Source organism: Bos javanicus, chromosome 8 (genome assembly GCF_032452875.1).
Source record: "Bos javanicus breed banteng chromosome 8, ARS-OSU_banteng_1.0, whole genome shotgun sequence".
NCBI classification, from domain to species: Eukaryota; Metazoa; Chordata; class Mammalia; order Artiodactyla; family Bovidae; genus Bos; species Bos javanicus.
The window spans coordinates 70427629-70441577 of NC_083875.1; the positions used below are offsets into that span (position 1 = coordinate 70427629).

Consider the following 13949-nt stretch of genomic DNA (forward strand, 5'->3'; position numbering starts at 1 on the left):
TCCTTGTCTAGGTCTGATTCTGCACTCTCCTCCCCACCCTCAACCCAGCCTCTGCTGGTGGAGGTGTCTCCTCCAGAGGGTGGCTGGCAGGGGGCAGCTCTGGGCTCCATGACCTGTTGGTCAGGAGAGGGGATGCTACGGGTGGTTGGGGCAACCCCGCCCTGACCACCCCCCTAAGGGGGTAAGGGGGCAGCCTAACCCAGAGAGAGACCTGGGGTGGCCCTTCCCTTCTTAATAGTTACAGCACAATAATATATGGACATTTCATTGAAAATTTTACTTGGAAAAATAAAGTTCCAAATAACCAGGTGAGACATAAACCCACTCTTCTTGCTCTGAGGCCCATGACTTGGTCGGTGACGTTTAGTGTGGTAGGATGTTTACACACGTTGAGTCCCAGCTTCTAGGGAAGCTGTAAGACTAAGGGTCTCCGCTGCAGGTGACCCAAAGGCTAGAAGTGGGCTGAGCCTGAGTGCTGGGAGACACTCCAGGGCAGTGTCGCAGCCTCTCCCAGAAAAGGTGAGTCTGAGGTGAAAAGGCAGCGTAGGTGGGGGACTCCCAAGGGAGCCCTTCTGGAGGTAGATGTGGTCCCAACTGTGCAGCCAGGCTGAGACCTCTAGGGAGCTGACAGTCCAGGCTCTGGCCCGAGGCCAGGAGGCACTTTGGACGGTTCTTCAGGAACAGACAGCCTACACTGCTTACCTGTCTGTGGGTTTCTGCTACGGTGGGGTAGGGACACAGCAGCCTGCTAGGCCTCTTGGTGTCAGGCCTTCCCAGGGGCTGGGGAGGGGGAGCCACCGCTGTCCCCATACTTCTCCCAAGGAGGGGCCCTTTGCTGGCTGATGCCCGAGCTTTTGAAAAGGGCAGATGAGGGAGGCTGGCTTGTGTTCCAGAGTTTTCCCCAGGCCAGGCTCAGTCATCCGCCACGATGGAGAGGGCTCGGAGCTCGCTCAGCCTGGCCTCGTTCTCCCGCTCCCGCTGCTCGTCAGGGCAGCCGGGCTGGTCAAGCTGCTGGGTCAAGTCTCCGAAGATCTTGTGCATTTCTGAGTAGTACACGACCTGGGGGGGAAGAGGAGAGGTCTGCAGGTGCTGTGCTCAGGACACGGGGCCCCAAAGCACTGCATCCCTGGGATGGCGAGCAGAAAAGTTGGAGCCTATGGGCTGGCCCCCTGCTGTTCCGCCACCTCCCCTCCGCCACCACCCTTCCCCTTGGACTGCAGGACAACCACGGCCCTGAGCCCTTCAGGAACGTTCGCTGCCCACTGCCTGGGTGCAAAGGGGAGTGAGGTGGAGGCTTGAGCTCTCCAGGCAGCTGAGGGGAGAGGGCTGGGGGGAGTGGGTGGACCCTTGGATCCTGGGGGTGGGCCTAGGGAGTCAGGGGCTACCTGCTTTATGGAAGCCAGAAGCTCTTGGCCGTGGGGGAGAGGTCACGGTAGCTCCCAGAGCCCTGGGACAGTCTTAAAGGTTAAGGTGAGAGGGGACACAGTTCTGGCCTCTGTCCCTTCCCAGCCCTGACCACGCCTCAACTGCAGACCCAGGAAAGCCAAGCCAGAGACCAGGATTGTTCTGTGTCTTCTGCACAGACATGAGTAGGAAGGAGGCCTGCAGGAAGGCGGTGGGGGCAGCAGGCTGAGGAGTGAGGACCATCAACTTCTCTCAGGTGGTGGAGGGCTGGGCAGGCCCCAGGGAGGCCGGGGGCCCCTTCTGCCTCAGCCTCCACCTCCACCTCACGACCAAATGAAAGCATGGGCTTTGAAGAAAACGTTCGACACTGCTCGAACACCCTGAAATTTTACCAGCTCCAGCTCCAAGCTGTCTCTGGGAAGGAGGAACTCTCCTTTTCCAGAGGCTTGCAGTGCTACTAGGGGCAAGGCCAGGTCACGTCACCTTCCACACTCCCAGAGCTGGGTCTCCACTGGCTGAGGGGTAGTTGAAACAAGGTCTCCAACAAATCCTGTGTCACCCGAGGGGCTGGGGTGGCAAGGACGGGTGGCTCCCTCCCCCAGCTCCCTGCCCCGAGCCGCACTGCGCAGGCTGAGTCACTCAGAATGCTCACTTCTGTGACTAATGACAGCAGCAGCCGCGGGAGGGGGAGGCTGGCGCTGACGAGGCAGTAAACAACCCCTCACCACCCTGCTGCTTGGTTACAGGGCACCCAGAGCTCCCCGCTCGGGCACTTGGAGGTTTTCCTCCTGCGCACAATGCAGGGTGGAGGGGCCGTGCTGGGGGCCTGGGAGCACGGCACAGGAGAGGGAAGGCTAGGGTCTTCTCAAACCACTGCCCCTTGGCCCAGGGAGAAGCCGCTGGAAGCAAGCCTGCATGCACCTCCAAGGGCAGGGCTGCCCCACGCACTCAGCTCTCTGCTTCACTTTCCCTGCACCCCCGGGGTTCTGGTCACTAATATTAATCCTGCTCAGGGCTCCGGATCCCATGATTCCCATGGGTTTTGGGGTTCTCCCAAGATAGGCTGGGAGGGAGAAACCTGGCTTTTCCTCAGTGTCTGCAACTGTGGATGCTGCAAGAATGAGTGTGTCCACTAGAGGGCGCCAGAAACCCAGGCCAGGAGGTGAGGTGTCGGGTTGGAGGCGGACTGGGGACATGCTGAGCCTTTAGCTTTGTTACCTGGTGGGAAATTGGCAGGATGCTGACTACCTGCAGTCACCTTGTTGGGGGAGAAGGGGTAGGCGGTGGGGTGTCCCACATATAGAAAACCTCTTGGTTTTGGCACCTCAACCTTCTCTCTTTTCACAAATGGGGAGACTAACTCCTGCTAACTGCTTGAAGAACGTGGGGCGGAGAAGGAGGGCAGCGGTGACTCTGTCTTTACACCCTTGATGGCAGGAGGCATGGTTCCTAGGGCCACCTCAGTGCACCTCCACCCCAGCCCAGCCTGAGTGAGCCTACCTTTCCACCGAAAGTGGTGCCCCAGAGGGAGTGCTGAGCATGGTTCTCTCCAGGGTTTAGGGACCCTGCCCAGGGCTGCTAAAGGTCAAGACACTCCCTAGTCTTCCACCAAAAGGGCTAATCAGGGAAGGGCAGGGGTGCAGGGTCCTTAGGAAAAGGCCTCTGTTCTTCACCTGAGCCCACCAGGCAAGGTACCTGCCCATCAGGGTGAGGCACTGTAGGTGCGGCCTGGTTTCTTCCTGCCCTTGTGGTTGAGTGGGAGTGGGGAGAACTTGAGGGAAGGACTCATGGACAAGGGGGACTCCGTCCCAAGGCTGGGATTAACCATAGAGCAACGGAGGAACCAAAACAGGAATTCCAGCCAACAACCAGAGGTGCCTGGATTCCTCCCCTCAGGCAGTGCTGGGGAGTTGGGGGAATGGGCGGGGGTGGTGGGAGAAAGTGGCTAAGCCCACTTCAAGTGTGTGGGGTGGGGCTGGGCTGGTCTGAAGCCCACAGCTGCCTCTCCACCAAGGGAAGCAGCGCTGGGCCATCCTCCGGGGCAGGAGGGGTGGCAGCCGCCTCACCTGTGCTCTGATCAAGGACTCAAAGCTGGGCTGGAAGTAGTCCAGTCGGCTGTTGTAGAAGCGCGGCATCTCATCCAGGAGCTGCTTGTTCTTGGCCTCAAAGTCATCCCGCACTGGCCTAAGCTCTTCTCGGGCCTGGGGAGCAACACGCTGGGTGTCACGGCTCACCCAGAACCCTGACTGGGGCAAGATGTGTGTGTGTGTCGGGGGTCGGGTGGGGTGGTAGAGGGAAGGCGGAGGTGTCAGGACATCTGGTGTCTTAGCCCCTTGGTGAAGGAGGAACTTGCCGTGTCGGACCACACGGCTTCCGGTCCACCCCCAGCATTTCTTCCTGGTACCTGGTGGAGTTTGGCCAGCACCGGTCCCGTCTTCTCCTTCTCCTCGTACTTCTCCACCTTGGCTTGCAGCCTTCTGTAGTCCTGCAAGGCCTGCTCCCGCCGTTTCACTGCCATGTTGAGACTCGGGAACACACTGCCGAACCTGGGAAGACAGGCCTGTTCTTAGAGCTGCAGGCTGGCAGTTCATCGCTCATTCAGAAACACATACTGAGTGTCTACCAAGTACCAGGCTTCATTCTAGATCTTGGGGATCTTACTATGGATGAGACAGATGTGGCCCTGGCTTCAGTGGGGTACATGCTGAGAATATCACCAGGGGGTAAGGTCGGGGGAAGGAAGGCAGGGTGAAGGGCCTCTCCATGGCCCCTAAGGAGACTCAGGGGGTCGTGAATACAAGATGCCAAGGATGTGGCCACTGCCTTTTAGCCCCCACCTTATATGACTCCACACATTTCAGAGTATGGAGGAGCTGAAGACTCCTTGGAGTATTTTTTTTTGACTTGGTACAAAATGATTCAGCTTCTATTAATTAGCATCACGCTTCTGAGAAGAAACAAAAGACAGATGAGCTAGCAGAACCAGGAGAGCTCCCTAGACAATCACGAAGGGATGGGTGGACAGGGCTCAGGAAGCCATTTGAGCAAATGGAGACACACCCCTCACGACTGGGCCTGGATCCAAGGGTGCCCCAGGAGCTGGGCCAAGGGCAGCCACTCCGAGGGCTGGTGTCAGAAAAGCCTGGAGGTCAAGCTTCTGTCCAACATCTTCCTTTAAAAAAGTGCAAGAGCTGAGACCAGAGAGATGACATGAATTGTCTAAGGTCACAGTTAGGTAGTGAGGGTCCAGCAGAGGTCCACTCAAGGGGCCCAGCTCTCCATCTGGCACCTTCCCACCACCTCACACTGCCATCAGGTGCAACCATACCTACTCCCGTATTACTCAGCCATTAAAGAAGAATGAAATGATGCCAGTTGCAGCAAGACTGATGGACCTAGAGATGACGATACTAAGTCAGACAGAGAAAGACGAGTATCATATTGTATTGTTCATACACAGAATCTAAAACACGACACACATGAACAAAACAGAAAGAGATTCGTAGACAAAGAAAACAAATGTAGCTACCAAACGGCAAGACTGTCAGTCACTGAGTCGTGTCTGACTCTGCAACCCCGTGGACTGCAGGTTTCCGTGTCTTTCACTATCTCCCAGATTTTGTTCAAACTCATGTCCATTGATGAAGGGGAGGCGTAAATTAGGAGTTTGGGATTAGCCAGATACACACTGCTATATATAAAATAGATGAACAAGGATTTACTGCAAAGTAGTCGTTGTTTAGTCACTAAGTTGTGTTGGACTCTTTGCAACCCCACGGACTGACTGTAGCCCGCCAGGCTCCTTTGTCCATGGTATTCTCCAGGCAAGAAGACTGGAGTGGGTGGCCATTTCCTTCTCCAGGGGATCATCTAGACCCAGGGATCAAACCTGCATCTCCTGCATTGGCAGGTGGATTCTTTACCACTGAACCACCTGGGAAGCCCCTACAGCATAGCATTGGGAACTATATTCGACATCTTGTAATAACATATAATGGAAAACAATCTGAAAAAGAATGTTTATAAAATACACATATATACACATACACACACACACATATAACTGAATCGAGAATGCCCTGGTGGTCCACTGGTCAGGACTCTATCTGCACTCTCACTGCCAAGGACACAGGTTCAACCCCTGGTTGGGAAACTAAACTCCCACAAGCCACATGGCATAGCCAAAAAATAAAAACAAAAAACAGAATCACTCTGATGTACACCTGAAACTAACATAACCTTGTAAATCAACTATATTCCAATAAAATAACAACCTACTCCTGCCCTTTTCTACCAGTTCCACCAGAAACGCAAGAATCCGCATGTTCTGCTGTTGAAATGGCCAAACTGTCAAACCAAATGTTTGAGAAAAATGACTCAAGGAGCTCTGCCCCACCAGGATAAAGGAACCACAGGGAAACACTCTAGCAGCTGGTCAGAAAGAGCAGCAGCAGAGGCTCTGGTGTGGTTGGCCGCCGTGGGCACAGTCTTTGTGATGAGGGTCCTCTTTGACTAGAAGGGGCAACCCAGTCTTGAGACAAACCCAGGGCACGACCACATCCAGGTAAGGATGCTGCGTTCTCCTCGACTAATGAGCGTGGGAGGAGGCCAGGCAAAGCCGTGAGTGGGTTTTCTGGAACTGGACAGGAAAAGACAGGGTGGTTTGAACACTAAGCCTGAGTAGCTGGTGGAGATGCCACCTCCAACTGAGAAGATGACGGCCCAGCGATTATTCTATGGCTGACAAGCATGAAGAGGGAGGCTCAGAAAATGGAAGTTTGGGCAGGAAAAAGACTCAACAGATCAAAAGTGCAGTGACCTAAGAGTAATGACCACTTCTGCCAGAGAACAGAGGACAGAAACCTGCCTGGAGCATGATGTCCCAAACAAAGCTGTGGACCCAGGCAGTAAACTTGGATGAAACAAACAGGCCACTGAAGAGGATCCTTCTAATTGCCTGGGTGTCTGTAATGGGCTCACTGTGTAGCTGGAGATGCTAATGTGGGCCAGAGCAGCCACCCATCTCAGAATCCTCAGTCATGGACCCCTGTACGCTGTAATCAAACCAATACCCGAAGGACTGCTCTGCCGGGCAGAAGACTCAGGCCTACTTGGTGCTGAGCAAACTGGAGCAGATGGCCACCTCCACGACACATGGTCCCCCAGGTAGGGCTGGACACCTAGGTGGCTGAGACCCTCCAGAGAAGGTGGGACTCATTTCACCTCTTTGGCCTCAGGCAGTGCTACAAGGGGGTCTCAGGTACTGGGGGAGCCCCTCCCCTTCCACCCAAACTGGACATGGACCACCAGCAGCTGCCCTGACTCTCTCATTAGCAACACCCCTGCTTGGCAGCCCCAGTGCTCCTAGCCTCCGCTCCATCTCTCTGGCTGCCCGGGAGGTGGTGGGTTGGGGCGGGCACAGAGACAGGACAAGGACCAGGCAGGCAGAGAGCTGCAGACAGTTTCCTCGTCTTTGTCAAGGTGCTGTCGCCTCAGCTCCTGTCCTTAGGAAGGAGGGTGCCATGACACAGAAGCAGCGGGTGCGGGTTGTTGTACAGCTCTGGACGGGCCACCGTCCCATGGTCAGTCAAGCAGTTCTTGCTACTCTGGCCCCAGCAGCACCTGAACCACACACAGCTCATAACTTCTCTTTCCCCGGTGGTCAACCACGTTGTATCTCCAAGGCCAAGGTCAGATACACTTTGGAAGACTGACTCAACACGGGAACTGGGCTAGCCTACACAGGAAGTGTGTGGAAGATGTGATGGCAAGAGTGAGCATCGACATTTTAGGAATCAGTGAACTAAAATGGACTGGAATGGGTGAATTTAATTCAGATGACCATGACATCTACTACTGTGGGCAAGAAGCCCTTAGAAGAAATGCAGTAGCTCTCATATTCAAGCAAGAGTCTGGAATGCAGTACTTGGGTGCCATCTCAAAAACGACAGAATGATCTCTGTTCTCTTCCAAGGCTAACCATTAAATATCACAGTAATCCAAGTCTATGCCCCAATCACTAATGCTGAAGAAGCTGAAGTTGAACAGTTCTATAATGACCTACAAGACCTTCTAGAACTAACACTAAAAAGAGATGTTCTTTACAGTACAGGGGACTAGAATGCAAAAGTAGGAAGTCAAGAGATACTTGGAGTAACAGGCAAGTTTGGCCAAGTGCAGAGTGAAGCAGGGCAAAGGCTAACAGAGTTTTGCCCAGAGAATGCAATGGCCAGAGCAAACACCCTCTTCCAACAACACAAGAAACGACTCTACACATGGACATCACCAGATGGTCAATACCAAAATCAGATTGATTATATTCTCTGCAGCCAAAGATGGAGCTCTATACAGTCAGCAAAACCAAGACTGGGAGCTAACTTGGCTCACATCATGAACTCCTTATTGCAAAATTCAGACTTAAATTGAAGAAAGAAGGGAAAACCCTAGACAATTCAGGTATGACCTAAGTCACACCCATTATGATTATACAGTGGAAGTGACAAATAGATTCAAGGGATTAGATCTGATAGAGCGCCAAAGAACTATGGACAGAGGTTCATGACATTATACAGAAGGCAGTGATCAAGACCATCCCCAAGAAAAAGAAATGCAAAAAGGCAAAATGGTTGTCTGAAGAGCCCTGAGAAAAGAGAAGCTAAAGGCAAAGGAGAAAAGGAAAGATATATCCATCTGAATGCAGACCTCCAAAGAATAGTAAGAGATAAGAAAGCCTTCCTCAGTGATCAATGCAAAGAAATAGAAGAAAACAATAGAATGGGAAAGACTAGAGATCTCGTCAAGAAAATTAGAGATACCAAGGGAACATTTCATGCAAAGATGGGTATGGACCTAACAGAAACAAGAAGATATTAAGAAGAGGTGGCAAGAATACACAGAAGAACTGTACAAAAAAGATTTTCATGACCCAGATAATCATGATAGTATGATCACTCACCTAGAGCCAGACATCTTGGAATGCAGTCAAGTGGGCCTTAGGAAGCATCACTATGAATAAAGCTAGTGGAGGTGATGGAATCCCAGTTGAGCTATTTCAAATCCTAAAAGATGATCCTGTGAAAGTGCTGCATTCCATATGCCAGCAAATTTGGAAAACTCAGCAGTGGCCACAGGACTGGAAAAGGTCAGTTTTCATTCTAATCCCAAAGAAAGGCAATGCCAAAGAATGCTCAAACTACCACACAATTGCACACATCTCACATGCCAGCAAAGTAATGCTCATAATTCTCCAAGCCAGGCTTCAACAGTACGTGAACTGAGAAATTCCAGATGTTCAAGCTGGGTTTAGAAAAGGCAGAGGAACCAGAGATCAAATTGCCAACATCTGTTGGACCATCGAAAAAACAAGAGAGTTCCAGAAAAACATCTACTTCTGCTTTACTGACTACACCAAAGCCTTTGACTGTGTGGATCACTACAAACTGTGGAAAAATTCTTCAAGAGATGGGAATACCAGACCACCTGACCTGCCCCCTGAGAAATCTGTATGCAGGCCAAGAAGCAACAGTTAGAACCAGACATGGAACAATGGACTGGTGGTTCAAAATTGGGAAAGGAGTATGTCAAGGCTGTATATTGTCACCTGCTTTTTTAACTTATATGCACAGTACATCATGCGAAATGCAGCACATGAAGCACAAGCTGGAATCAAGATTTCCGGGAGAAACATCAATAACCTCAGATATGCAGATGACACCACCCTTATGGCAGAAAGTGAAGAGGAACTAAAGAGCCTCTTGATGAAAGTGAAAGAGGAGAGTGAAAAAGCCGGTTTAAAACTCAACATTCAAAAAACGAAGAAGATGGCATTTGGGTACCATTACCTCAATGCAAATAGAGAAACAATGGAAACAATGATAGACTATTTTCTTGGGCTCCAAAATCACTGCAGATGGTGACTGCAGCCATGAAATTAAAAGGACTCTTGCTCCTTGGAAGAAAAGCTATGACAAACCTAGACAGCATATTAAAAAGCAGAGATATTACTTTGCTGACAAAGGTTCATCTAGTCAAAGTTATGGTTTTTCCAGTAGTCATGTATGGATGTGAGAGTCAGACTATAAAGAAAGCTGAGTGTCAAAGAAATGATCCTTCTGAATTGTGATGCTGAAGAAGACTCTTGAGAGTCCCTTGGACTGCAAGGAGATCCAACCAGTTAATCCTAAAGGAAATCAACCCTGAATATTCATTGGAAGGACTGATGCTGAAGCTGAAGCTGCAATACTTTGGCCACCTGATACGAATAACTGACTCACTGGAAAAGACCCAGACGCTGAGAAAGACTGAAGGTGGGAGGAGAAGGGGATGACAGAGGATGAGATGGTTGGATGGCATCACTGACTCAATGGACTTGAGTTTGAGCAAGCTCTGGGAGTCGGTGATAGACAGGGAAGCCTGGCGTGCTGCAGTCCATGGGGCTGCAAAGAGTTGGATGCAACTGAGTGACTGAACTGAAGTGAACACAGGAAGTAGGAATCCAACCCTAGGTTGGACAGGTCCTGAGCTGAGGCAGGGAGGAATGGATCCAGGGCAGATTTCCAGGCAACCTCAGGGGATGAGTGTGCTCACAGGAGGCTACCTTCAGCCTTGTGGGAGCGAGACCACTTGTCCTCTGGAGGGGAGCAGCAGCAGCTCTGTGAGACCCCCCAGGAAAACGGTCTCTTCACCACACTAACTCCTGTCTCCCATCAGAGCACTCCACAGTCAAACCAGAGGCCGAGGGGGGCTGCTCCACTCACTCCGTTTGCCACCGAGGATTATGAACCACTTACTACCTGGGTGGCTTTGGGCCCTGGACTTCAGGACCCCCTAGGGGTGGGGTCATGCCCTTCCCATACGCAAGCAGGGAAACTGAGGTGGGGCAGGGGGGGTCAGCCAGTGTAATCTGAATCCCTGGCTCTGGTCACTGCCTCACGGAAGCCCCACCTCCTCATTTTCTCCTAAGAAGTTACAGAACTCTGCCAGCTCCATGTATTAGAGAGTATAAACACCACAGTGCTGACCCCGCTCTCCTTGTCTGGGGTGTATAAGTGCCGCCTCTACCTTCACGTCGGGGCAGGGACGTGGGAGGGAGGTTAGGACAAGCACAGGCTGGTCCCCAGGGCCTGGGCCCCTTCCAGACACGGCTCTGGGACCCTACAGGGCACCTTCGGAATTGACCTGACAAGGACAAGTGGCCCAGCTCTCCCTAGGGACCAAGTCTGCACTGTGACTGGGTGGCCATGAAGAAGCAAGGCTGAGGGCTCAGAACATCTCTGCCCAGTGCCGGGGGTCCCCCGAAAATTACTGGTGAGGGGGACATGGGGTCCCTGGGCCAGGACCCCAGGAGGGTCTCTGCCCTCCATGCACAGAGTGACTCCAGCCCATGACAGCTCCTTCAGGGAGGTGATGATGGGCTTGGTCATTTCAAGAGTTTAGCCCTGCTCCCCTTCCACAGACAGGAGACAAGCCTGGCCTGTGCACGGCTCTTCCCGCTCCACTGCACTGCCCCGCCTTGGCAGTTGTCACTCTGGACCATTTTTTTGGAATGCCGCATGGCTTCCTCACTACATCCCAAGCTCCTAAAGACTGAATCACATCTACCCACGGAGAAGCAAGAGCAAGGCTGGGCCTACCCCGAGCGCTTGCTGAAGCTCTGTCCATTTCTTGCCCTCCTGAGTGGGGAACAGCAAATGTCTCCCGGGTGAAGAGGCAGCGGGAGGCAGAGGGAAGGGAGGCCGGCTGGGAGGTGGGCTGGGAGCAGCCGGCCCTGGTGGGGAATGCCTGCCATTCCTCAATCTGTGCCCACACAGCCGGGATCTTCCACCCACCAGGAAAGGGAAATTGAAAGCATCCCCATCCGACCATGTGAACACGGCCCAGAGACTGGGATTAGAGGCCGAGCCCCCCAGGGGAGGCCGGGGGCGGTGGGGAGGCCATGTGGCAATGTTCCTCATCAGAGGACAGGAAAGCTGCAGTTTCCTGTTTCCGGTGCTGGGGTCCCTGGGAGCTTCTCGCCTGGCAAGAGGCGGCAACAGGCAGCGCCGGGTTTACCCGGTTGGAGGGGATCGCATGTCGGCCACGGGATGCATAGAAGCCAGGCAGGCAGGCAGGCCGGCCAGGGGGCTCAGGCAGAGGTCAGCGGATCTGCTGCGGAGATAGTGGCCGCCCCCTCGGCCGGCCACTCACCCACCTTCCTGGCAGGTGGTGGGCTGCTGGGGTGGTGGGAAGCAGCCGGGATCTCTCTCCAGTTGGCTTTAGAAGCCAGGCATCAAATTTCAAGGCCGCCTCGTTGGTGGTGAAATTGAGGCGGGTGTCAGTCCCCCAGTTCTCCAGGCTGGTGTCCCCTGCCTCACCCTGCCAGCCTGGTTGTCCATAGCAGCCTCCGTGATAGCCCCTGGGACCCCCGTGGGCAGGGTGTGCTTGGCCCGAGGTCCTTCCCACCCAGCTCTGAACCCTCACACCTGGAGACTGACTCAGAGAGCCATCAGCAGTGGAGCTCTGATACCTCCCTCCTGAACTGCTGGCCCCTCCAGCACCCAGCTCCTTGGGTGACTCTGCCACCTAGGCATGGGCAGGGGCTGGGGGCAGGGGCCCAGGGCAGGAGTGGGGAGAAATCCCTACAGGCCAAGGTCCGTCTCCCTGCGTGGCTGAGCCTCTAGACGGCCTGGCTTAGAAGGAGCTCTCCCTAATCCCACCCCTTGGACCCGAACAGGGAACAAGAGCTCAACAACCCCAACGCCAGGGGCTGGAGGATCAAAAACCTGCCCTCTTCATCTCCCTCCGGGCCCTGATCCAGGCCTAATGGTAATTAGCGCAGCCTCATTACCCAGCCCTGGTGAGGCAACGGCCAGGGACCACCACGGAAGAGGTAATAAAGAGCAGCTGCTGGGCTGGCGCGGGAGCCTTTCTAGGTCAGATCTGGGCTGGGAGAGGCCAGGGAGGAAGATGAAGTGATTCGGGAGCTTCAAGGCAATGTTCCTGCCTGTCCTCCCCACCGCTGTCCCACCCCCCCACCTCAGGGGACCCAGGGAATAGGCCTGTCTGATCACTGACCAGAGCCTGCCAGACTGAAGTTGAGCCTCACACAAGAATTTCTGACCCTGACAGGTCACGAGTTGGGGGACCTTCCCAGGCGGCTGTGCCCCTCCCTGTGAGTGGCCACCCCCACATTTTAAAAGCCGGGTGCTGCAGGCAGCTGCTCTCCCAGCCCGGTTGAGATGAAAGGCCTCGCTCATCTCCGCTGAGGGCTGGCCAAGATCTCTGCTAGCTTAACCCCACAAGCTCTGGCCCATCAGGAACAAAGGGACAACACCACGGAAAGACCGCGGGGGCGCCAGCCGGCTGCCGTGGAGGGGCAGGTGGGCCCTGTCGTCACTGAGCACTCCCGGCCACGTGGGGTGCTCTGCAGCCACCCCGAGTGTCAACCCCAGGGCCACAGGGCAGGCCACCGGTGTCCCCTGGAGCTTCCTGTCTGCCCAGTGACTCTGGGGACAGGTTAATAGAAATGATATTCAGTTCCCAAGTGGCTAGCTGAACTGCCTTTTCAGTACATGCCCTGAGGTCCAAGGACCCCACGACTTTTACTCACTTTTTTAAGGGTTCAATCACAGTCTTCTGTATCTGGTTCACCTGTTGAAAGAAAAACCAGGTGGCGTCAAGACTCGGGGGAGGCTAGACTCTTCCCCAAAGGGGAAAAGAGAAAGGAAATGGGCCTGACAGGGGTGCCCTGAGAGCTCCAGGCAGGGAGGAGCACCCCTAACTGTTGAAGGAGCAAGGCAGAGACGATGAGCAGGGAGCCTGAAGGGCGACCAGAGGCACTGTCTTGTCTCATGGCAGTTCTCATCCTGTGGACCAGGGTCTGGAAGGCCAAATGTGGCCGTGTCTGGTGGGGAGGCTGGGTGGGTAGCCACAATGAGTCTGAGGGGCTATGGGTGCAGGTGGGCAGAGCTGGCCTGAATCTCCTTTGTGGCCTCATGGTGAGTGACGTGAGCTCACAGGAGCCATGGCAAGGACCCATTGCAGGGGCACGGTGGCCAGGACAGAGCTCACAGGGCTGGGACACTGAGGCGCCCGGAGAGACTGAGCCTCCGCAAAGACTCCATGTAGCACTTCTCCCAGACAGAAGCCTTGAGAAGGGGGAAGACCAACCCCTCAGTCACCCTGGAAATCCCCTGGTGGTCCAGTGGTTCAAGACTGCACTTCCACTGAAGGGGGAATAGGTTTTATTCCTGGTTGGGGAACTAAGATTCCACAAGCCGTGGAATGTGGGGGGTGGGCAGAGACCCCAGTCACCTTTTCCTGGTTGAAGGCATCCATCCGCTTCATGGCTGTGTCCAGGGCAGTCACCATGTTCAGAAAGTCCTGGTCTTGCTCGCAGAGGGGGTTGGAGAGCAAGTCCAAGGATATCTTCACAGCAGATTTAGACATGGCTTTAAGAGATCAAAGTTCAGTGAATTGATGACAGGACAGGCTTCAAGGTCTTGTCTGCAGGCTCCCTGTCCTTCCTGGGGCCAGAGTCTTGCACCTGGATGACCTCCACCCATGGC

General features: G+C 54.1%; 1 protein-coding gene across 4 annotated transcripts in view; it reads right to left on the reverse strand.

Annotated features, from left to right (window-relative positions):
* Positions 1-258: 258 nt before the first annotated feature.
* Positions 259-13949, reverse strand: part of BIN3 (bridging integrator 3) — a 50540-nt gene continuing 36849 nt past the window's right edge. For all 4 annotated transcript variants that reach the window (XM_061426996.1, XM_061426997.1, XM_061426999.1 and 1 more), the window contains 5 exons: positions 13696-13832; positions 12992-13032; positions 3809-3950; positions 3471-3605; positions 259-1059 (listed from right to left, as the gene is read on the reverse strand). In XM_061426996.1, the coding sequence (XP_061282980.1) occupies positions 913-1059; positions 3471-3605; positions 3809-3950; positions 12992-13032; positions 13696-13832 (602 nt within the window). In that variant the 3' untranslated portion in view covers positions 259-912. The remainder of the gene's footprint in view (positions 1060-3470; positions 3606-3808; positions 3951-12991; positions 13033-13695; positions 13833-13949) is intronic.